General features: G+C 42.7%; 1 protein-coding gene across 1 annotated transcript in view; it reads left to right on the top strand.

The window, feature by feature from the left end:
- The window catches only part of MDN1 (midasin AAA ATPase 1), a 455,945-nt gene that overhangs the window by 396,989 nt on the left and 32,795 nt on the right, over positions 1-26,161 (top strand). Inside the window, 8 exon segments of the mRNA XM_073628928.1 lie at positions 2,118-2,287; positions 2,454-2,594; positions 10,131-10,281; positions 18,307-18,587; positions 20,056-20,202; positions 20,707-20,808; positions 21,120-21,318; positions 21,406-21,573. Of these exon segments, the coding sequence (XP_073485029.1) occupies positions 2,118-2,287; positions 2,454-2,594; positions 10,131-10,281; positions 18,307-18,587; positions 20,056-20,202; positions 20,707-20,808; positions 21,120-21,318; positions 21,406-21,573 (1,359 nt within the window).

The raw sequence follows: 26,161 nt of genomic DNA, 5'->3' as shown, positions 1-26,161 counted from the left end.
CCATATTTTATCTTCATTTTTCATGCTTTAACAATTACTAACTGGTATCAATATCTATCATGCCAGCGCATCCATCTAAGTAATCTCCCACAATGCCAATGGCATAAAAGGAGAAAAGCCTTCCGCCATTATAAAAGGCTCAGGGCTGACATAATATTGGTGCAAGAAACTCATTTTGCAACAAACAAGCACCCCAAATTTTTTGATAAAATATATGGTCAATTCTATTATACAACATTCAATTCTAAGACAAGAGGAACAGCTATTTTTATTAAAAACATAGTAGTATTCAAAACCCACAGCCTCTTCAAAGACCCAGAAAGTCGCTTTCTGATAGTAAAAGGCTCTATAGGAGAACGTATTGTCACAATTGCATCCTTATATGCACCTAATGAAGCTCACACATCCTTTTTTACAAAATTCTTCGACACATTAGATAAAATACTCCTCCCCCCACCTGATTGTAGGCGGAGACTTCAATTTAGCCGCACATTAAACCTTAGATAGGAGTAGAGCTGTACCCTCTTCCAAAGCCTTTCCTAAAACATTAAACCGCATATTACACAACCACCAACTCATTGACACATGGAGAGCTCATAACATAGGCATAAAAAATTACACCTTTTACTCACACCCACATGATTGCTCCGCTAGATTAGACTACATTTTCTGCACCCCAATTTTATTAGCTAATTATCTTTAGACCCCCGATCCCTCCATAAAGAGTACAAACAGGAAAAATATTTTATTGCGCTATCCCACAAAAAATCATATATAAAAGATTAAACCATATATAAAGTGAAAAAAGCTGCAACTAAAATGTGAGACACACACACTACAAATATCTTAGGAAAAAAAGCTGTGCTGTGTAATAAGTGATCAAAAAATTTATTAAAAAATTATGAAAATTTGAATCATAACTCCACGAATGAAGATATAAAAAATTCATACAATATGTTATCACATCAACATTTAAATACAATCTCCAGTGTTAAGTGTAAAATGTAATAAATATAGTGTATAGCAAGATACACAAGCAACAGAGTCAAGTCCACTCCGATAGGCTATTGAAGAGAAGCCCACTTAGTAGAACAATCTTCTGAATGGTGACCTGCAACTGCAACAATATGGGGGATGTGATGGGGTGCAACAGAGAGGTACATCCACCCACAAAAATACTTCTGCTTACCAGCTCCTTAGATCTCTTATTTAAGGAGATCATGCGTGCCTGTGGCTCTTAACCCCAGCCTCGGGTCTTTCAAAGCTTAAATGGCTCCTCAGGCTCTCCACGCAGAGTTTCTTCTAAATTGCCGATTTGTGCTCATTCCCCATGAAAGGACATAAAAGTTTGGCCCCGAATCCAATGCATTGGAGTGGCACAGGTAACATCAGTAACATCAGAATTCCTTTCAGCAGGGCTTCAGTTACCTGTGCCACTCCAGTGCATTGGATTCAGGCTTTGTGCCGGTGTCTTGTCGAATACAGTCCCCTATCCAGAAGTGTCCGCCCTGTACTGCGCAGGCGCAGTACGGAGGACAAACGAGACGCCGAAAGTCTCCGAAGTTCAACAGCTGATCGTCAGCTGTACACGGCGCCTGCGCATTTATTCTTACCCTATGTCCAGGATCATTCCCTACTATCCAAGTGGACATAGAGTTAGAATAAATAGTTGCCGAGCGCAGCGAGGCCGTGCCCGAAGCGTGGCGAGCGAAACGAGCCCGCAAGGGGCCCTCTTACACTGCTTTCGCTAACAGGTGCCCGAGCGCCGTGTACAGCTGATGGTCAGCTGATCAACTTCGGACATTTTCGGCATCTCCTGCTGCTCCGTACTGCGCAGGCGCTGCGCCTGCGCAGTACGGGGCGGACACTATCTGATAGGAGGACACTATATGTCAGAACACCGGCGCTCTCCTCCACTATCCCCCTTCAATCCCTTGAAGTCGGCACAGCCTGTCAGAAATGACTCGCGCAGATAGCAGAGGAACCAAATTAAAGATAGAAATCGCACTCTGTGCTTTTGATTGAGGAAAATACACATTAAGGAAGGATATGCTTTGTTCATTTCTTTTGTCAAATTTACAACCACTTTTAAACTTGATATTGTAATTGCTTCACAGAGGAGGAGGAGGAGGATGAAAAGTCTGACAATGAGGAAGACTTGGATAAACAGATGGGAGATCTTGGAGATGCAGAAGCAGACAAGCTTGATGAAAGACTCTGGGGAGATGATGAAGAGGAAAATGATGAGGAGGATAAGACAGAAGAGCAGGGACAGGGAATGGACACGGTAAAAATATATCAAAGATATAAATACATTTTTTTGCTTGGTAATGGTGCAGAAGTCATTATTTTGTGATTAAACGGTAGTCTGTATCAGAGATGCACCTCTTTATAAACCCGTTTCTAATCCCTCTTTCAAATGTGTTTTTTTTTTTTTTTTTTTTTTTTTTAAGGGAGAGTCTGAGCTGGTTGCAAAGGATGACAACCAAGATGCTGGAAATTCAAATAAAGACGAGAAGAACTTTAAGGATGAAGTTAAAGAGGAGCAGGTTGAAGATGGCCAGAAGGATAAAATCCATGAACAAATTGATGAGGTATATAGCAGGCATCACAAAAAGGCCGATCACAGTCCAGCGCCAGAATTAGTCACTGTCCCATCGGGACCACCGCGGCTCTACCATTTAGGAGGCAGTTTCCTGCTGCCACTATCAGAGCGGAGAGCGGGAGGCAGAACAGTTATGCACACAGAGTGGGAAGCACAGAAGAACTGGATGAAGGACGGAAGCTGGCAGAAAAAACGTTTTATATTAACAAGCTGGGGATTGCTTACTAGGATGCAGGGTGGTCCTAGCAACCAATTACCAGCTTGTTAATATAAAAAGTTATTGCTGACAGCTTCTGCCCTACATCCAGTGCTTGGTAGAGAAAAGTCTGTACGCCTGCACTCCCTTGAACTTCAAGCAACTCTTTGCTGCTTTTATGGACTATCCATGATTCAATACATGTGAAAGGGTGTCAGAGCTGCAGGGGTCTGTAATGTGAAGAGGGGCCAGAGCTGCAGGGGTCTGTGATGTGCAGAGGGGCCAGAGCTGCAGGGGTCTGTGATGTGCAGAGGGGCCAGAGCTGCAGGGGTCTGTGATGTGAAGAGGGGCCAGAGCTGCAGGGGTCTGTGATGTGAAGAGTGGCCAGAGCTGCAGGGGTCTGTGATGTGAAGAGTGGCCAGAGCTGCAGGAGTCTGTGATGTGAAGAGTGGCCAGAGCTGCAGGGGTCTGTGATGCGAAGAGGGGCCAGAGCTGCAGGGGTCTGTGATGTGAAGAGGGGCCAGAGCTGCAGGGGTCTGTGATGTGAAGAGGGGCCAGAGCTGCAGGGGTCTGTGATGTGAAGAGGGGCCAGAGCTGCAGGGGTCTGTGATGTGAAGAGGGGCCAGAGCTGCAGGGGTCTGTGATGTGAAGAGGGGCCAGAGCTGCAGGGGTCTGTGATGTGAAGAGGGGCCAGAGCTGCAGGGGTCTGTGATGTGAAGAGGGGCCAGAGCTGCAGGGGTCTGTGATGTGAAGAGGGGCCAGAGCTGCAGGGGTCTGTGATGTGAAGAGGGGCCAGAGCTGCAGGGGTCTGTGATGTGAAGAGGGGCCAGAGCTGCAGGGGTCTGTGATGTGAAGAGGGGCCAGAGCTGCAGGGGTCTGTGATGTGAAGAGGGGCCAGAGCTGCAGGGGTCTGTGATGTGAAGAGGGGCCAGAGCTGCAGGGGTCTGTGATGTGAAGAGGGGCCAGAGCTGCAGGGGTCTGTGATGTGAAGAGGGGCCAGAGCTGCAGGGGTCTGTGATGTGAAGAGGGGCCAGAGCTGCAGGGGTCTGTGATGTGAAGAGGGGCCAGAGCTGCAGGGGTCTGTGATGTGAAGAGGGGCCAGAGGACATTGCTGTGTAGGTAGGAATGTGGTATGCAGGGGGATTGAGGACACCGATTTAAGAACGGAATTGTGAAATAAAGGGGGGGGGGGGGCTGTGCACAAACATGCAATTCGGACCTCCGCAGGAAGTACATTTTACTGTTTGGAGCTCCGTGAATTTTAATTCAGTTCCCTCTGCTATATAGTGAAAATCAGATTTTTTTTTTTATTTTTTTTTACTGAAATTAGGAGGGTTCACTGGCCAGTGTCACCTCTGCTGGAACAACTTCTGCTACTAGCACAATTCTTTTGGCAGTAGGGTGACCAGTGATAATGTAGCTCCCGTACATGCACCATTTAACCGGTAGGTTTTACTCTTGGGGATCTGAAAGATGCAGGTAGAATACGCTGCAATGCAAATAGAGTAAATATATTTTATGTCAATTTTTTTAAAAACTAGCTAAAGGAAAGAAGTTTTTGACAGAAAACATGGTACACCTCTTCTATCTGTGCCCAACAGCAGTCTTTCTTTCCCTGACTTAAATTTACCTTTAAAGTGGTTGTAAACCCTTACATATACCCAGTGAAGAGACTAGCATTAGGCAATACATAGGGATTAAACAAATCCTATTTCAAACAGCCATTTCATCTGCGGATCATTCTGAAAACTCTAATAAGAAAGGATCTCTTCTTTGATCTAGAAGCAGGGGTTGGGGATCTGAAGTCTTTAAAAAGCTGGCAGCTCTGAGTCTTGATTGGAGGGAAGTGACTGACCCCCTTCCTTCACACTGTACAGATAATAATCATAGCAGTAAATATGGATCACTGGCTGAGTGCTGAAGCTCCCTTCCTGTCACCTTTTGAACTCTTGGTATGGGAGAAGTTGCTAGAAGGGAATCATGCTGGTAACAGAGAAACAAGCCAGCAGCCGTTAAAGAAGAGCTTTTTGTCTTCCAGCTATCAAAGCTGGTGAAAATTTACAAAATTCAAGGGCAAATCGCACTGCTCCTAATCAGCTCTGTGCAAACATTCAAATTAGGTGACTATGAATAAAGTGCTCAGTGAAAATCAATAAGCAATTCATATACAAAAAGTTTTCATTAAAATTCATGAGTGAAAAAATATATATTGATAAAAAAAAAGTGCAAATCGCATGTATAGAAAGTTCATCATCTTCAATAAAGTGCTTATTGTGATTTTCAAAAATACTTCCAGTAATGAAAGAATCAATTAGTCTCCTGGTGAAGAAAAACACCTCAAATCCATGCTAACAGATGAGCTTAAACCACACTTACCAGAGAAATTTGATCCCTTTTCTCAAAGAAGGTCAGATAACGCTTAAGGTAAGTGAATCCTCAGATAGGAACTGTATTAAATCCTCCCTCAATATTCCTGGAAACTTTAGCGCATCATAGAGGGTATTTCTGTATCTTTAGTAAGCTCTTAGGCATGGGGGTGAGACGTGAAGAATTTCCTCATGGTGAAATACGGTATGTAAAACTTTCATTCCTCCTTAAGGATGGGAAGGATTCTACGGCCTGTGGGAGCTATAGGCCAATCTCACTCCTCAACGTAGATCTAAAAATTTTTACCAAAATACTAGCCACCAGGATCCAACAATATCTTCCGTCCCTGATCCACCTGGAACAAGTGGGGTTTGTCCCAACCAGGGAGGCAAGGGATTACACGATTAAAGTTCTGAACCTTATACATGTCGTCAACCAGAATAAGACCCCCTGTATTCTCTTAAGCGTGGACGCAGAGAAGGCCTTTGACAGGGTGAATTGGCAATTTATGATTTCCGTTCTGAATCACATAGGCTTGGGCAACACAATGCTTAATTGGATAAATTCACTTTACTCCGACCCCACAGCTCGTGTCCGAGCCAACGGGGTCCTGTCTGATTCATTTGCTATTAAGAACGGAACACGCCAGGGATGCCCTTTGTCCCCGCTCCTTTTCGCCCTGTCATTGGAACCCTTTCTGTGTACTATACGATCCAATCCAGACATAACTGGTGTTATGATGGGGGACTCCCAGCAGAAGGTCGCCGCATACGCGGACGACATGTTGTTCTCACTTACCAACCTGGGGGTCTTCCTTCCAAATCTCCTACAAGAATTTAGAACTTACGGTAGTATTTCTAATCTGAAAATCAACCTTAACAAGTCCGAAGCAATGGGTATAGGTTTACATCCACGTCTACTTACATCCCTTAGAGATAGTTTTATATTCAAATGGACTACCACGGCCCTGAAGTATTTGGGTACACATATTCCCCCCCAAAATATCTGATATTCGCATTGTACTTCCCCCCCCCCCCGTTATTGACATCTGTCCGAACCCTACTGACCAAATGGCATACAGGCTTACACTCGTGGTTCGGTAGATGCAATATCCTTAAGATGTGTATCCTCCCCAAATTTTTATATCTGCTACAAGCCCTGCCGATACAAATCCCCTCCTCCTATTTTGACCAGACCAATGCTTTGTTTTTTGATTTCATATGGGCTCATAAGAGGCCCAGACTTAATAGACGTCTACTTACCCTACCCAAATTATACGGAGAACTGGCGGTTCCGGACCTCCGCAAATATTACTACGCAGCCCATCTGACCAGACTTATAGACTGGAACCGACACCACTCCACCAAATTATGGACTCAGCTGGAACAGACTCAAAGTGACATACCCTTGAACAGAGCACCCTGGTGTTATGATTTACTGCCAAGGACCATAAAAAATCATCCCCTGATAGGTGTGACCACACGCACATGCTCGTCTTTGTTCACACGCTTCCGTCTTACATCACTAGCGTCCCCACTCCGTCCGATTTTAGGAACACCAGAGTTCACCCCAGGATATACAGACCCCATATTTCAATCCTTTGAGGTACTCAAATTATTTCCAGGCTTCTCACTTTATCCTAAACGACCAGTGACCTACCGTATCCGAACTTATGAGCCCAACCGGCCCGTTCCATTTAGATTCCTGGAGAGCTTTCCAACTCAACCACTTCCTTAAAGCATTACCTTCTCCCAGAAACTTTGACCAAACTCTGACTACATACGAAACTTATTGCTCTGAAGAGGGTAATATGCCTCATGCCTTATCCGCTACATATCAATTACTGATTACACCACCAGACAGCCTTAGTCTACATTGCTTAGATTCATGGGAACGGGATTTGCAATGCAAATTCATGACACGTCAAAAGCAGAATATCATCCACTTCACATATAGATCCTCGTTATGCACGAAAATGCAGGAGACTAACTATAAACTGTTCACTAGGTGGTACAATAACCCTGCAAAATTACATAGGATATTCCCATCTACCTGGGACCGATGCTGGAGATGCCAGAGTGACCGTGGTACCATTCTCCACATCTTTTGGACCTGCCACATGCTGGAGCGGTTCTGGAAGACCATCCAAACTACAATGCAGAAGTTCACTGAGCGCCCCATCTCGAACGATCCGGCCTTCTTTCTGCTCCACACTGCCCACTCATCTAGTAAAGTGTATAAAAAAATCACTGATACGCCACTTGCTGGATGCAGCCAAGGCGTGTATTCCCTTGTTGTGGAAGTCTACACAGCTCCCGACCGTTGGCGCGTGGATTAGAAAGGTGGAGGATATCAAAAATATGGAGGATCTGATTCGGACAGCCAGACACCAAAATGAACTGTTCACCAAAACATGGACCAGGTGGAACATGTTTATATTTTCAGATGAGGGTCAGACGCTCCTGGGAGGGAGCATGTCTGTCTGATCGTGTTTTGCGGGTACAGATGGCCGTGCTATACGTGCTCGCTGCCTTTATGAGCCTACTCCTCTTTCATGAGCCTCCTCTCCCCACTGACCCCCCACCCCTCCCTTATTTCCTCCTCCCTCCCCCCCCCACGTCCCTCCTTTCACTCTTCTACACCCTTCACTTTCCTATCTCCTATCCTTCTTTCTTACTAAAATTCCTTTATCTTCCTATCTCTAGTACTCTCTATCTTTTCTTTCTCTTCTTTATTATATCACCTAACTTTGTTTATTCTTAAAATGAAAATGGAAAATAGGGGGGGTTGGCCCTATTCACTCATATTCCGTACCATATAAGGCTTATTTGTTTTGTATCTTTGATTAATAATTAATATGTGGGTAATATTGTTGCCTTAATCTCAAGATATTGAACTATTGGAGGCTGCGACCTCAAAGATTATCATATATATATATATATATATATATATATATATATATATATATATATATATATATATATATATATATATATATATGATCTTTTTTGTTATTTTGTTGGAGCTGTACCCTCTCTTGTACTTGAATAAAATTATAATTTGAAAAAAAAAAAAAAAACTTTAATTCCAATGAAGTTAAAATTACACTTACATTGAGACAATGAAAATGAGCATCAATGAAAAGTCAAGGAACACCGGTTTTGCGTTTCATCTGCGTTCCAGAAAGTGTAAGTGACATGTGCAGAAGAGATCCTGCCCGGCTTGTTTCGTCGGCAAACGTCTGAGGTTGTCAGGATGTAGGACCCCTGTCCATAGAACCCCTGATGACGTCTGCTGACAAAATGCATAGAGCTGGATCTTCCGGCACATGTCACTTTTTTGATTCTTTTATCACAGCAAGCATTTTTTTGAGAATCGCAATCCAGCACTTAAAGATTATGTTGAACTTTTCTATACATGAATTGTTACTTGTGATTTGCACTTTATTTTTTGGACCAATGTATTTTTTTTAATCATGAATTTTAATGAAAATTTTTTGTATATGAATTGCTTATTGATTTGCACTGGCACTTTTTGTGGGATTTTCACTAAGCACTTTATTCCTAGTCACTTAATTTTGCTACTTTTAGTTTTCAGTATAGCACTTTATATTCTGTATGTTTGCACAGAGTTGATTTTGAGGAGCGCGATTTGTCTTTGAATTTTGTTAACAGAGAAAGTCACTCGGTGCTTTGGAGAGTGGCAAGTACACAGTATAGGATGATACGCTTTTTTTCATATTTCATGTCTTGAGGTTTTTATCCTCATGCTTACTGGGCACTTAAACCCCCTTCCTGCCCAGACCAATTTTCAGCTTTTAGCGCTGTCGCTCTTTGAATGACAATTACGCGGTCATGCTACAGTTTACCCAAATTAAATTTTTATCATTTTTTTCACACAGATAAAGCTTTCTTTTGGTGGTATTTAATTGCTGCTGGGTTTTTTATTTTTTAAATAAAACAAAAAAGGACCGAAAATTTTGAACCCAAAACTGTTTCATAGTTTTGTTATAAAATTTTGAAAACTGGTAATTTTTCTCCTTCACTGATGGGCACTGATAGGTGGCGCTGATGAGGTGGCGCTGGTAAAGTGGCACTGATGGGCAGCACTGGTAGGTGGGACTGATTAGGGGGCATTGGTGGGTGGCACTGTGGGTACTGATAGGTGGCACAGTGGGCACTGGCAGCTGACACTGGTTGGCAGAGAAAATGCAGCCGCGGCTTTCTGTGTGAGGGACCGATGTCCCTCTGACAGAAACCGATGATCGGCTTTTTTTTTCCCACTCACGCTGATAGCATGAGGGAAAAAAAAAATACGGATTACCAAGCATCTGTTTACATAATGTGATCAGCAATCATTGGCTGACCGCTGATCACGTGGTAAGGGACCGGGATCAACCCCTTACTTGGATCTGTGATCAGCCGAGTCTCATAGACTCCGTAATCCCAGAGCGTGCGACCCGCAGGGTTGCGCAGACAGCGCTTGCTCGGGAGGACGTCCTCCCGGTAATTAAGGCCGGCGCTGTAGCTGTCTGTTGGCTATAGCGTGGGCGGCAAGTAGTTAAATTGGTTGTATACCCCGCTTGGTGATTTTTACCCACAGGTAAGCCTATAATAAGGAATGGAGCAGAGGGCTCCCATGCACATGCACAGGAGTGACGTCATCGCTGGTCCGACCACTCAGTGCCGGAGCCCGCAAACCCAGAAACGCCAGGGGGAACATGTCAGCCCCCTCAGTGGTGACCGAGCTCCACTACGGGGGCTTTGCTCTAAGGTGAGTATTTCATAATGTGCTAGGATTGCATCCTAGCACATTATGCCCTTGTCTTGCGGGTTTTTTCTTTTTTTTTTTTCAGCGGTTTACTACCACTTTAAGTTTATTTTTGTTTGTCACATATTTGTTTTGTAATTAAAATGTTTTGCTTGTGGACAATTGGTATATTTTTTGTCGCCCTTATGTTAGCGAGAATATGATGATAATGAGATGGATCCTTATCATGGTAAGCAAGATACTCAGCAGGAACCGGAATCTCTGGACCTTCCTGATGACCTGAATTTGGAAAATGATGAGGGTAAAGTCAGTGGCGATGAAAAGGATGAGGAGAATGGAGAAGGTATGCAATTGAAAGTTGTTATTTTTAATCAAACTTTTAGAAGTTGTGATGTCAAGATGCACTCCAATTTCGATTAAAGTTCTTAATTTTTCAGGAATTCTTTGTATAATTCAAATAGGGCATTCTGACTCTATTCCACTGTCTTTAAGTAGTGTCTTTCCCTGCGCATTCTTATTATTGAATATCACAGCCTAATATTTGCATAAATGTATTGTCCTCAGTCATCTTGTATTGCTATTCAAATGTATGACCCGTTTTCTATGAACCTTTTGATTTCAAAATAAAAAATGTTACATCCTTCATTCTACTAGCTTATCCAGTAAATTAACCACTTCAGCCCTGGAAGGAAATGCCCCCTTAATGACCAGGCCCTTTTTTGCAATATGGCACTACATCGCTTTAACTGACAATTGCGCGGTCGTGCGACGCTGTACCCAAACAAAATTGGCGCCCTTTTTTCCTCACAAGTAGAGCTTTCTTTTGGTGGTATTTGATCATCTCTGCGTTTTTTTTTTTTTTTTTTTTTTTTTCATACATCATGGATACAGGCTAATATTCATTACCTACTGGGTTATATGCCATCTCTTGGTGAATGGACACTGGTAGACAAAGTCTTAGGAAGTGATCCCCTATATAACCCCTCCCATACAGTAAGTACATCAGTTTTTTTTTTTTTTACCAGTGTCTGTAAGGTGGCATGTTTGTAGGAGCTCTCATCTCCAGGTCTCTAGTTCCACAAACGTTCTTAAATGAATCAAGGGACTGACCGATCGGATCCATTTGACATGGGCTATATATGCTTAGATAAATGGTACCTAAGCCTCGCAAAGACAAGATCCTGCGATGTTTTGCCTGTAATGCAACATCCAGCACTGGACCCTGCAAAGTGTAATCCTGGACACCACAGCACTAAGGCATTCCTGCAGGGTGCTGTACAGGTCCAAGGGAGTGGACCCTAAACATGAAAAGGGTACCCGGTTCTTGAAGGTCCTCAAGTGACAGGAACCCACCCTGATGGATGAAGATTGGGCTCTTAGTTTCTAAGCTGCCCCGCACCTGACTGGATGGGTAAGTGAAACCCCCTTATTTACTTATTGTGGGGCGTCCCAGTGATTGTAACTATCGGTCAAGCTAGCTAGAAGCTGGACATCTGTGTGCGTGACCATACGGGGGAGTTTTGGGCTAGCTGTGGGTGTTTGTAAAGTGTACCTTTTTTTTTTTTTTTTTTTTTTTTACCTTGAATGGATGGTCACGCATGAGGCGGCTCTATTGCACATCTTTGTTCGGGCACACGTTCTTTTACCAAAATGCTCGGCAGTTTGGCGGCCATGGCACACACACACGGCTTCACTCGGAGCAGCGCATGCGCCATAACCTAATCTGGGCGCACGAAGATTTGCGTCATTAGCAAATACAGCTGTGCCCGTTCGCCAGGTCCGCGCACAACGTCTGGCGCACAGCCAGCTCATTTAAGCTGTGTATGCCAAGCATGCGGTGCTTCCAGAAGGCAGCTGTGAGAAGCAGGCTCTGAACCAGGCATTTTCATCGGTTCATTTCTCCTTACCCGGGTCACGTGAGTCACCAAGTGGTGCTTGGCAGGCTAAGGTGCTTAGCAGGATTGTTGCATAGGGGCTTGGTGAGCCATATTAAAGGGTCTCCCTTCTGAGGTGTGTTAATGCTACACCTAGCTACTCCTTTTGTGGCTTGTAAATGTCTTCAAAAAAGAGCAGTGGGACTAACACTAAAGGGAAGGGTGCACCTATGTGATATCCCCTGAAAGACCAAAGGGTTCCGGGCAATCTGAGCCGCTGCGCCTATCTGGTATGGTGCCTACAGTCAACGCTGCTGCTTGACCCTTTATCACCAGAGATGAACTGTCTTTGGCCCTAGCCAAATTAGAGCACAGGATTACTGGCATGATTGCCTCCATCCCGCAGCGTGGCAAGAAACGTGATAGACCCCCCTCCCCTGAGCCTCCTAGTTTGGAGCGTGAATAGGATGAGGAAGTGCTAAAAGCTCAGGATTTTGTGGAGGGCCTGGCAGATGAGTCTGCTTCTGAGCAATCTGGACAAGAAGATTTCCAGTTGGTGTCTACCTCTGTCGCAGAGGATTTTGAACCAGACTCTTACCGAGATGGTTCGTTCTGCCTTTAAGATGCCTGTTGCAGAGATTACTGAGCTCCCCTGGTCCACTTTGGAGTCCCTGAAGCCTCTTCAGGCCACACAGGCTTTCCCCTTACACCCACTGTTGGAAAAGGCGGTTTATGCTGATTGGGAACATCCTGACAGGTTTTTTGTTCCTCCTAAAGAGATTTTCCCTTTTATAGCCCAAGGATGAAAAGTTCATTAGGAATGGCACATGCCAGCCGTAGATGCGGCAGTCTCTTCCTTAAACAAAAACTTAACTTGTCCGGGTTATAATGCACAGGGCTTGAAGGACCCTGTTGACAAGAAACAGGAGTCATTAAAGGCTTCCTTTTCTTTGGCCAGTTCAGCTATTCAGCCGGCTGTTGCAGCAATTGGTATCTGCCAGTCCGTAAAGGATCAGGTCAGACTGCCTGACAGGCCTAACCAGGAGGATGATCTTTCTGAAAATAAGACCGATCCCTGAGTGCTGTGTTTTGCTGTTGATGCCTTAAAGGATTCAATGCAGCAGGTTTCTCGTTTGGCTCTCTTGTCTGTACATATGTGCAGACTTTTGTGGCTTAAGAACTGGTCAGCCGAGCTTCCTTGTAAGAAGTTGTTGGCAGGTTTCCCCTTTCATGGGGAATGTTTAGTGATGATTTGGACAAATATATCCAAAAGATTTCTGGAGGGAATAGATCTCTACTTTCTGTAAAGAGAAGCACCAGGCGTCCCCATTTAAAACCTCAGGGACTGTTTCCTCAGGTGTCTCAGCGCCAAGGCAGTTCCACCAACAGGGCGCTAGAGCCAGGGGCAAGCCGCAAGGCCAGGGCCAGAAAAAGCCCTGGGTCCAATGCTCTTCTAAATCTGTCACCAAGCCCTCCATTTGAGGGGAAGCCCCCACTATTGGGTGGGGGGAAGGCTGCTGCACTTTGCGGACATTTGGAGAACAGTGGTTCAGGAAGAGTGGGTCACCTCGACTATATCCCACGGTTACAAGCTGGAGTTAGGGGGCGTTCCCCCTCAGAGGTTTCTAAGATCCAGTATTCCCTCGGATCCTCCAAAAAGAAGTTTCAGGCACTACATCATTTAGTGCATCAAGGAGTGATCGTACAGGTTTCTGTATCCGAAAGGGGTGCAGGGTTTTATTCGAACCTGGTTACGGTTCAAAAACCAAACTTGGACACAAGGCCCATTTCGGTTCTAAGATCCCTGAACCAGTATCTACTAATCCAGCCCTTTCAGATGGAGTCTGCCCAGTTGTAGCCTCGCTCCAGATGGGAGACTCAAGCCTCCATCGATATAAAGGACGCGTATGTACACATACCTATCTTTCAGCCTCATCAGAGGTTCCTGCAGTTTGCAGTAGAACGTAATTTTCAGTTTGTGGCTCTACCCTTCAGGCTTGCCACAGCTCCCCGGGTGTTCACAAAGGTCCTAGCACCAGTACTGGGTCTTTTAAGGGCCCAAGGCATCTTGGTGCTTGAGTATCTGCATGAGCTCCTGCTCAGAGATCACTCACTACAGGCTCTAGAACAGAGCATAACCTGCACAGTGCAGTATTTGGAAAGCTTGGGCTGGGTCATAATTACTGAAAAGTCAGCCTTGAGACCAGCTCAAAGTCGTCTGAAATATTTAGGTATTATCCTAGATACGTTCCAAGCAAGGTGTTTTTTTGCCACCCGTAAGGATCTGTGCCCTAAAGATTCAGGTGCGTCAGATAAGGGGCACCAGACAACAATCGGTTTTGTATGAGCCTTCTAGGAAGGATGGTGTCCTCCGAGGAAGTGCCTTATGCCCAGTTCCATTCCAGGCCTATACAATAAGACATCTTGTTGGCTTGGAACAGGAGAGGACAAGTCCTGGATTATCCAATTCTTAAGTTCTTATCTCCTCGGGCACGCTTAAGCCTAAACTGGTGGTTGCAGGATCAGAACCTGCGAAAGGGAAGATCCTTCCTCCTGGTAACTTGGTGAGTAATGACCACAGATGCCAGTCTCTCTCAGGCTGTGGAGCAACCCTAGAGGGGCTCACAGCTAAGGGGACAGAACAGATCCTGCCCATCAACGTGCTGGAGTTACGGCAGTACGTCTGGCCCCACGGTCCTGAACGGTGGACCTTCAGGACTGCCCTATCAGGGTTCAGTCCGACAATGCCAACACAGTGGCCCATATAAACCACCAAGGCGGTACCAGGAGTCATTCAGCTCTGAAGGAGGTGAACCACATGCTAGCCTAGGCAGAGGGACATGTGCCGATCCTATTGGCAGCCCATATCCCGGGAGTAGAGAACTGGAAGGCAGATTATCTCAGTAGCCAGCGGATCTGCCTGGGGGAATGGTCCCTGCATCCAGGGGTGTTCCAGGAAATTTGCCAGCATTGGGCGTGGCCAGAGGTCAACCTATTGGCATCAAAAACAAGCTACAGCAGTTTGTGTCCCGAACAAGGGATCCTCTGGCAATCGGAGCAGATGCTCTGGTAGTTCCATGGAGCCAGTATTCCCTGGTTTATGCTTTTCCCCCTGATCCCTCTTCTTCCACATTTGCTGCGCAGGATTCAGAGACCGGGGGTTCAAGTCATTCTGGTGGCACCAGCCTGGCCCAGAAGGCCCTGGTTCTCGGAGATTGTGAGACTGACAATAGACTGGCCATGGACGCTTCCATGTCACCCCGATCTACTGTCTCAAGATCCTATATTCCACCCTAAATCATAGTCTCTAAATTTGACAGCATTGCTATTGAATCCAGGGTGTTAAAGGACCATGGCATCTAGGGACCAGTGGTGTCTACCCTAGTAAATGCTAGAAATGCTGTCACTAGGAAGATCTATCATAAGATCTGGAAGACTTAAAATTGCTTGGTGTGAAGCCAGAAAATGTCATCCTCGGAAATACGTGATTGGGAGAATTCTCTCTTTTTTTACAATCAGTTGTGGAAATCAGATTAGCTTTGAGTACAATCAGAGGTCAGATTTCGGCCCTGACAGTGTTCTTCCAAAGGCCTTTAGTCTCCCATTCGCTGATCAGAACCTTTATGCAGGGGGCAACTCATTTGCTTCCCCCCATTAGGTAACCTATGTGTCCTTGGGACTTGAACTTAGTGCTGTCTGTGTTACATTTTATTATTATTATTATTATTCAGGATTTATATAGCGCCAACAGTTTACGCAGCGCTTTACAATATAAAAGGGAAACAATACAGTTATAATACAATACAATACAATAGGATTAAGAGGGCCCTGCTCAGAAGAGCTTACATTTGAGCCTATCAAGGAAATTCCATTAGATTTGCTGTCACGCAAGCTAGCCTTCCTGTCACGCAAGCTTCCATCCTTTTTGCCAAAAGTGGTATCAGCCTTTCATTTGAATCGGGACATTATTTTGCTGCCTTTTTTCTCTCAGCCTCGTTCAATGAAAGAGAGACAACTGCATTCCTTGGACGTTGTCTGGACAGTCAAGGTTTATTTGTCAAGATCTGCGGAGATCCGAGGATCAGCCTCCTTTTTTGTTTTACCAAAAGGACCCAAGATTGGGCAGGCAGCTTCCATTGCCAATTGGTTATTCAGGCCTATGGTCTGAAATATAAAGCTCCTCCCTTTCAGGGTGAGAGTTCGTTCTACCAGGGTTGTAGGAACCTCCTGGGCTTTTCGCCATCAGTTATCTATGGCTCAGATTTGTAAGGCTGCTACCTGGTCTTCAGTGCATACGTTCACAAAATTTTATCAAGTCGATGTTCGAGCAGCAGATTCGGCTTTCGGCCGCATAAGGTCTGATGGCTATTGTTTGGCAGGGTGTCTCCTTCCCCTTAAGGCTATTGCTCTGGGACGTCCCAGTAGGTAATGAATATTGGGCTAACTCTTTGTCCTATGATGTATGTAAAGGAAAATAGGATTTTTTTCGTTATACTTACCTGTAAAATACTTTTCTTTGGGTATATCATGGGACACAGAGATCCCTCCCCTCTTTTTTGAGGGTTCAGTGCTTGCTACAAAACTTCCTGTATGGGAGGGGTTATATAGGGGATCACTTCCTGTCAAAGACTTTGTCTACCAGCGTCCATTCACCTTGAGATGGCTTAAAACCCAGTAGGTAATGAATATTATTTAACTCTGTGTCCCATGATATACTCAAAGAAAGGGATTTTACAGGTAATTGTGACCAAAAAAAAAAAAAAATCCTATTTTTTGCGCTATAAACAAAAAAGACTGAAATTTTGAAAAAAAACAATATTTTTTAACTTTTTGCTATAATAAATAACCCCCCAAAAAATATTTAAAAAAGGGTAATTTCTTCCTCAGTTTAGGCCAATATGTATTCTACAAAACTTTGGTGAAAAAAATTGCAAAAAGAGTATATTGATTGGTTTGCGCAAAAGTTATAGTGTCTACAAAATAGGGGATATATTTATGGCATTTTTTTTTTTTTTTATTTTTTTTTATAACTAGTAGCGGTGATCTGCCATTTTTATTGGGACTGCGACATTGCGGCAGACAAATCAGACACTTTTGATGCTTTTTTTTAGGACAATTGACTTTAAACAGCGGTCAGTGCTATATATAGCCACTGATTACTGTATAAATGTCACTGTCAGGGAAGGGGGTTAACACTAGGGGGCGATCAAGGGGTTAAATATGTGTCCTAGGGAGTGATTCTAACTGTGGGGGAAGGGGACTGCCTGGAGGAGGAGACCTATCGCTGTTCATACTTGGTATGAACAACAGATCGGTCTCCTCTCCACTGACAGAACGGAGATCCATCTGTTTATATTGACAGATTTCCGTTATGTGTCTCAGGAGCAATTGCAGGTGCCCGGCAGACATCATTGGCATGCCCAACGGCTCCGTCGCGTGCGCCCCCTAGTGATCTTAAAGTGGCCGCCATATAGCTACGGCGATTTGCCCAGGAGAGCCAACTTGCCACAGTATAACTGCGGCGGCTGGTCGTCTAGTGGTTAAAAAAGGAGACCACTCCTATCTAGAGTAGAAAAGTGATCTCAGCTGATGAAGTAGCTTGATGCTGGTTTCCCTGACAATATATAGAAGGAAGTGGGTATTTTATTTGTTGGGAAATATTAAAATTTTAAGTAAGAGCTATATTGGTAAAATGTATTGTTTAAAACCTGTTACCATAGCATGTCATATAAGTATTTAGCTATATTGGTGTACTTAACACATTGTGGTCTTGATCACTTCATGGTCATTGTTGACATGGTCTGACAGCTGATTGTTGTGGTTCTTCCTCTTCCTGGAGAAACTAACTTTACCAGTTTATTTTATCTTTTGATTCTTCAACCCTTACTGTCTTCTAACACCTACACAGAAGCAGTGTGTCAGGATCAAGGCAAATTCAGTAAAACCTTGGGAGCCATGCATAGACTGCTCGCTGTGGGGACAGCCTGTAATGTTGCTTTAGGTACTGGATCCTGCATGAGCGCTCACTGTGGCAGTTAGTGCAAAGCACTGTTAGCCATAGAGTGCTATACAGGTCGAGGGCAATAATCCATCACTATGGAGCACAGTACCTGAAAACATCTTTGAGGGTATGCCCACCAACTTTAGTTCTCTCAGCAGGCGAGAAGTCAACCTGTACTGTGGCTGTAATGCAGTGCCTCCTTACTGTATGTAGCTCTTGCTTCTACAGTCGATTGCTGTACACACAGTGGCTGCATCAATGGGTAATGGGCATAGTTTGTTTGGACCAACTTAGCCCAAACAATTTAAGGTGAGTTTCAATCCGGAATTAAATGCCCTTTTTTTGGGCAATCCACTCAGATCTCTAAAACAATAAATAAAAATGCACCATTTGGTTAGATATAAATTGCACTGCACATATTTTTACATTGAAAATTCCCTCCTTTATTTTTATCTTACCACCAAGTCTAATTAAACTATTTTGGGAATTTAAGATGGAAATCCTTTTGATATTGATGAAAAGCCAATGGAAATAGATGAAGAAAATAAAGAACAAGATGGTGAAGGGAATTCTGAAAAAGAGATTCAGGAACCTGAAGAAACAGAGCAAGCAACTGATCAGGACAATAATGAGGAGCGGTTACAAGAGGAGGGTCCACAGAAGGCAGAGGAAGAAGTTGAAGAAGCTGAGGAAAAAGAGAACATTCCAGATGCTGCAAAAGACAGTGAAAATAATGAAAATAAACTACCAACTGAGCAAGGTCTCACGCCTCAGGTAATATAGTTCACAAATCAAGCATCACAAGTGGTCATACGTGTAAGGGTCTCACATTTTTCCAAGCCCATTCCTCGGTTACAGCGAACTCCTCTGCACAGTTAATATTTGGTATTGCCTAATAAATGTACTGAACCCTTTGAGTCCCTTGTAATGACAAACCTTGATTAATACATAAAATAGAAACATTGACTGGCTATCAGATCTGTGAAGCTCTTCACAAACCAAAAAGAAATGGAGGTAGATGAGTACTTTATAATGTGTAACATTTTAGGTCTTTTTCACACAAGCATTTTAGTCTGTAGACTGTGGGCATGTGTTTATACGACTCAAGCCACTAGGTGCTGCATGCAGGCAGCCTATGTAAATCTAAGGGGCAATAGTGGCTGCATAGACACAACCAACAGGCATGCAGGTGAGTGGCCCCAAGAGCACACTGTATGCTTTCGGTGCAGCTCACTTGCTTGCCTGTCAGATTGGTTGTCCATCCAGCCGCTGTCCCCATTGACTTACATAGCAGCACCAGGGAGTTCAAGCCACATAAACACACAATTCATTCATGGTCTATGGGGCTCAACACCTATGTGAATGATGCCTTGAGGTCAATCAAGCAGAGCACATTTTTGCATACAAGAAAGGCAAAAGTATGCCGATGGCTTATCCCAACAGTTAAAGCGGAATTTTAGTCATTTTTTTCATCTTTCAATCTATTAAATACTTTGCCCTTGTCTTTTTAACTTTGGATAGTAAAACAATTTTTTTTCTGCCAGTACCTTATTCAGCCCACTTCCTGTTTCTTGTCTTGTAAAAAGCCTAGGCTTATGACTACATGCACAATTCTCTCTCTCTCCTGAGAATTTGCCAGGAAGGGAGGGGGGGTGAGTCATAACACGGCCAATGAGAGCTGCAGAGCTGAAGGCATGCCTCTGTGTGTCTGTGTAAATCCAGGAAGTGAACAGGCAGCAGCTTCAGCTGCCCACAGTTAAAATCGATGCAGTCTGACTCAGTGGAGGAAGATTTCTGCAGCATATTTGGCAAGTACAGAATCACAGTATATATAAAATATGCAAAGTGGCTGGAGGGAAGCTTTAGAATGGCAAAGATGTTTTTATTACATATTATGTGAGCAGAGTGCAGTTCCTCTTTAAGCAAAGGCTTAGCAATTTATCCACTGATGGCTCCCTCTGGTGGCTTATATACTAATCTCTTAAGTCGGAAGCACAAATTTGGACTGGTGAGTGTTTAAAAAGAGTTCTATTAAATATTTAATTAAGTAAAAAACCACAGTAATAGTTTATCTGCTCATAATAAATACACTACAATGTAAATCACATCACAAGGTTTGTTTTAGAATGATTTCTGTGTATGGTTTGTAACTATATATGCAGTTAAAGAAGCAAGATTTGCTCTTCATATGCAAAAACATTACCCAGGCTGGATCTTTTTTTTTTTTTTTTTTTCCTACTAGAATGATGAAAATTCTGAAAATGAGTTGCAGGACTCCACTGAAAGAATGGAGCATGAAACATATGGCAAGACTGCAGAGGACAACCTGCAAAGTGATGATGCTGCTGAATTGGCTGGTGCTCCCTCAGAAAAGGATGAAGCCAAAGAAGTAAATTCAGTTACTAAATCTCGTTTCATAATAATTTTTAACAGTAAACAAATGCCCTTTAAAAAGGGTTCGCTCACACTCTGCATACAATAAATACACCAAACTATTTTTTTTTTTCCGCATAGTGCTGCAGTAACGTTTTAATCATGTCTCTGCACAGAAGTGCAGCGCATTGCACCACAGTGACATGCAGTGCCATCCAGCTTGCTATTGACTAATGCAGCGTGCTTTCAGTTTTCAGCATCAGACAACAGACCAGTATTGTGGTGTGAATGGGGCACACAGAAAATATTTTTGCCCTTGCGATGACTGGCGTTTATTCAATACAGAAAAATGCCAGTCAATGCAGATAGTGTGAATGAGCCCTTCAGCAGGCATGATGGTAGTATTTGCATGATCTGTCAACAGTTGAAGAAATATTTGATTTGGTTCACTGTGTTGACCCCATGGTAAATGCTTAACAATAGTTTGGATCCTGAAATGTTTTTGCATTGTAATGTTTAGGAACATGGAAATGGATCTGCTGATGCAAGTCAGTCTGAAGGACATGAGTCCAAACTAATGGCCCGTCTGGCTTCTCAGAAGCAAAGTGTGCGTAATACACAGGTAAATTGCTTATCTGTCTAACATGTTAACTGAACCCGGACAGTGTCAGTATATTTCTCCAAGAAGGAAAGGGCATTTTCATTGGACACATTTTTAACATAGTCACTAGGTAATAACTGCAGTCAGCTTTACATGTTTTTTAATGTTTGAGGTACGTTAAAATGTTGCTTTGTGAAACCCACAATTTTGATTTCCTTTTCAAGAATACAATACTTTTTTGTAAAATTGTTCATTTCAATAGATAAATATTGCACATAGTATTGTCTGTAGCTATTATTCTTGCATATCTATGCTTTTTTTTTTCCTATTAGAGCATCAAACGTAAGCCCGGCCAAGCAGATGACGATCGCACTTTAGGGGAGCAGAATGAGCAGGTTCATAAGCGGTTGCGGACTATGGACACTTCCAGTGAAATGGGAAATGAAGACAAACAAGCACAACAAAATGAAGAGGCTGATGCTTATGAGCATATCAAACAAGGAGCAGAGTCCTATGATGCACAGACATATGGTACATTTAGAGTCGGTGTTGTAACGTAGATGTTTAAAACATCGCTTGCCAACTGTTCTCTCATAACTTTTCTTCTTTACAATACAGATACAGCCAGCAAAGATCAAGGGAAATCCCAGCCACATAATGAGGAACAAGATGACAGTGCTGTGCAGGATGTGGAAATGGAATCAAAAGAAGATGAAACTTTGGAAGCTGTTAATGTGGAGCGCCTAAAGCCAGAGGAACAGAGATCCCATGACTCCATAAAACAAGGTAAGTTTGAAAATTGGTCTATTGACTATTTAAAAGCAGCTTGAGCACTTTAGGAGTGATAATAAAGTGTGTCTTTGTAAAGAGTTTAACCAGTTGAAGACTGGAACATTTTACCGCCTTCATGACCTGTGCTCCTTTAACCGATTGCCGACCGCCGCACACAGATGTACGTTGGCAGAATGGCACAGGCAGGCAAATGGGCGTACCTGTATGTCCCTTTTGAATTTGCCACCTATAGGGCCGCACACACCGTGGGAGCCGGTCCCGGGAACTCGATGTTTGCCGGCGGCCCACGATTGCGGTGTGGAGAGGTAGAAAGGGGAGATGCCTTTATAAACGAGGTATTTCCCTGTTCTGCCTTGTGACATGACAGAGATCCTCTGCTCCCTGTCAGGAGCAGTGATCGCTGTCATGTCAGTTGTAGCCCCCCCCCCCTACAGTTAGAACACCTCCCTAGGACACACAACCCCTTGATCGCCCCCTAGTGTTTAACCCCTTCCCTGCCAGTGTCATTTACACAGTAATTTGTGCATTTTTATAGCACTGATCGCTGTATAAATGACAATGGTTTCAAAATGGTGTCTGTGTCCACCATAATTTAGCAGTCACGATAAAAATCGCAGATCACCGCCATTACTAATAAAAAAAAAAAATTAATAATAATGCCATAAATCTATCCCCTATTTTGTAGATGCTATAACTTTTGCGCAAACCAATTAATATACGCTTATTGCGATTTTTTTTTTTTTTTTTTTTTTTGACCAAAAATATGTAGAACACAGCCTAAACTGAGAAAGAAATTTGTGTTTTTATATATATTTTTTGAGGATATTTATTATAGCAAAAAGTAAAAAATAGTTTTTGTGTTTTTTTCAAAATTGTCGCTCTTTTTTTGTTTATAGCGCAAAAAATAAAAACCGCAGAGGTGATCAAATGCCACCAAAATAAAGCTCTATTTGTGGGGAGAAAAAGGACATCAATTTTGTTTGGGTACAACATCGCACGACCGCGCAATTGTCAGCTAAAATAACGCAGTGATGAATCGCAAAAAATGCTCTGGTCAGGAAAGGGGTAAAATCTTCCCAGGCTGAAGTGTTTAACTGGCAATTGCTCGGTCATGCAACACTGTATCCAAATTAAATTTATATATTTTTTTTTCACACAAATAGAGCTTTATTTGGGTGGCATTTCATTACCACTGGGTTTTATATTTTTATAATATAAACGAAAAAAGACGAAAAATGTTAAAAAAAACAAACAAACAAACAATATTTTCTACTTTAACAGACACATCAAATAAAATCAAATTTCTTCATAAATTTAGGGCAACGTATAACCTCCTACCTGTCTTTGGTAAAAAAAATAATCCCAGTAAGTGTATATATAAGTTTGTGTTAAAGTGTACAATTATGGTGTGTGTATATATACTGGAATTTACGCAGCTCTGACATTGGCTCGTGCCTATTGCATTGCTTGAGGTGCTAAAAAGGACAGTACGAAACCCCCAAATTACTCCTTTTTGGAAAGAAAACTCCCCATGGTATATGCTGAGAGAGTTGAGTCCCTGGAAGAATTTTTTTTTGTCATGTTTTTCCAGACTTTTTTTACACAAAGTTGTCACTTTAAGATATTTCTCACACAAGCCATGGGTATATGTGGAATTACACCTCAAAACACATTCTGATACTTCTTCAGAGTATGGGGATTCCACATGTGAGAAACTTTTTGGCAGCATAGCCATGTACAGGGGCCCAAAATCTAATGAGCACCTTCAGGCTTTCAAGGTGTTTAAATACACATTGGATGTCCTGACTACATATCACATTTTCAGAGTCAAAAATCTAACGTCAGTCAAGTTGGCTGTGAGCCTGCTGACAAACTTGCGCTGTGTCCAACCACAGCACAACACCTGTAAACCCATAAGTTGCCCCGAGATGTACAAGTACGTTGGCGGGGGAATATCTGAGCCAGCAGTAAAAGTTAAACTGCTGGTTGGCAAGTGGTTAACACAATACATTCCTGCACAATCTTTACATTTAAGTAGATATGAATCAATAGTTAATTTAATCCTAAATGTCGGTTAAAAACCAAAAATGTTGAACTGACACAGGGTAAATTAGAAGGCGCTCAAAAACAGTCCAGGTGTACCTTGCAGTACAAATATTAGTGACAATCTCTATTGGTCAATAGGTTCCCTGGATATAAAGAATAAAGGTGTATCTGCAGTGTGAAATGGTGGTGATACCCTCTATTAATGAATCAATCACCTAAGTGTAACACACCTCTAATATTCAACAGGTTACCTGGGTGTAAACAGTAAAGGTGTACCTTGCAGCATACAATAGTGGTGACACCCTCTAATAGTGAATTATTAGAGGGTGTCACCACTATTGTATGCTGCAAGGTACACCTTTACTGTTTACACCCAGGTAACCTGTTGAATATTAGAGGTGTGTTACACTTAGGTGATTGATTCATTAATAGAGGGTATCACCACCATTTCACACTGCAGATACACCTTTATTCTTTATATCCAGGGAACCTATTGACCAATAGAGATTGTCACTAATATTTGTACTGCAAGGTACACCTGGACTGTTTTTGAGCGCCTTCTAATTTACCATATGTGTCGGTTCACCATTTTTGGTTTTTAACCGACATTTAGGATTAAATTAACTATTGATTCATATTGTGATTTTAAGAGGGCAGCTCTACATTTTCTGTGTTTACTAGTTTATTTTAATTTAATCACTGTCACTGGTGTCTATTTATTTAGTATTTTCATAGTTTTAGGGGTGACATTGGCGCGGTGGAGGTGTTCCTCGTGCAGAGGGCGTGAGCATTTAGGATACCTATTTGTTATAGTCATTTAAGTAGATACACATAACTATTGTGTTATGAACTGTACAGATCATCTATATTGCGAGAGGCTTAAACACTGGCAGTGCAGGCAACATATAATGTCTGCATCTACTTTTTGGATGGCTTTTTTCTGCAGCCCCAGTGGCTCAAATCCAGAGCTGCTGTAACCAGCAATTTTCAACCATGCCTGGTAGTTATCGACAGACGCTGTTCATGTTGTTCAGTGAATCCACCCATTATACTGATCTCCAATTGGCACAACACTGTTAGTCTGTTGTTACATATCAGTTAAAGTAGAATTTGATTCAGGATTCCTGGGTTGTGGAAGAAGACTTACAATGCCTTCAAAACATATTCATACCCCTTAAGATTTTCCACATTTTGTTACAACCAAAAATGTAAATGGGTTTGATTGGAATTTTATGTGATGGACCAACACAAAATGGCACATAATTGTGAAGCGGAAGGAAGATGATAAATGGTTTACAAATATCTGAAAAGTGTGGTGTGCATTTGTATTCAGCCCCCCCGAGTCAATACTTTGTAGAACCACCTTTTGCTGCAGTTACAGCGGCAAGTCTTTTTGGGTATATGTCTAACAGCTTTGCATATCTAGCGAGTGAAATCCATCTGTCAGATTGGATTGAGAGCATCTGTGAACAGCAATTTTCAAGTCTTGCCACAGATTCTCAATTGGATTTACAACCCCTGGCAAAAATTATGGAATCACCAGTCCCTGAGGGATGTTCCTTTAGTTGTTTATTGTTGTAGAAAAAAAGCAGATCACAGACATGGCCAAAAACTAAAGGCATTTTAAATGGCAACTTTCTGGCTTTAAGAAACACTAAAAGAATACAAGAAAAATAATTGTGGTGGCCAGTAACCATTAGATTTATAGAACAAGCACAGGGAATAAATTATGGAATCACTCAATTCTGAGGAAAAAATGATGGAATCATGAAAAACAAACAAAATAACACATCACTAGTACTTTGTTGCACCACCTCTGGCTTTTATAACTGCTTGCAGTCTCTGAGGCATTGACTTAATGAGTGATAAACAGTACTCTTCATCAATCTGGCTCCAGCCTTCTCTGATTGCTGTTGCCAAATCATCTTTGCAGGTTGGAGCCTTGTCATGAACCATTTTCTTTAACTTCCACCACAGATTTTCAATTGGATTGAGATCCGGACTGTTAGCAGGCCATGACATTGACCTTATGTGTCTTTCTTCAAGGATTTTTTTCACAGTTTTTGCTCTATGGCAAGATGCATTATCATCTTGATAAATGATTTCATCATCCCCAAACATCCTTTCAATAGATGGGATAAGAAAAGTGTCCAAAATTTCAATGTAAACCTGTGCATTTATTGAAGATTTAATGACAGCCATCTCCCCAGTGCCTTTACCTGACATGCAGCCCCATATCATAATTGACTGTGGAAATTTGCATGTTTTCTTCAGACAGTCGTCTGCATAAATCTCATTGGAACGGCACCAAACAAAAGTTCCAGCATCATCACCTTGCCCAATGCAGATTTGAGATTCATCACTGAATATGACTTTCATCCAATCATCCACAGTCCACGATTGCCTTTCCTTAGCCCATTGTAACCTTGTTTTTTTGTGTTTAGGTGTTAGAGATGGCTTTCTTTTAGCTTTTCTGTATGTAAATCCCATTTCCTTTAGGCGGTTTCTTACAGTTCGGTCACAGATGTTGACTCCA

This window comes from Aquarana catesbeiana, linkage group LG04, assembly GCF_042186555.1.
Source record: "Aquarana catesbeiana isolate 2022-GZ linkage group LG04, ASM4218655v1, whole genome shotgun sequence".
In the NCBI taxonomy this organism is placed as follows: Eukaryota; Metazoa; Chordata; class Amphibia; order Anura; family Ranidae; genus Aquarana; species Aquarana catesbeiana.
The sequence above is the reverse complement of the archived record's forward strand: the minus strand, read 5'-3'. Positions and strand labels throughout refer to the sequence as shown.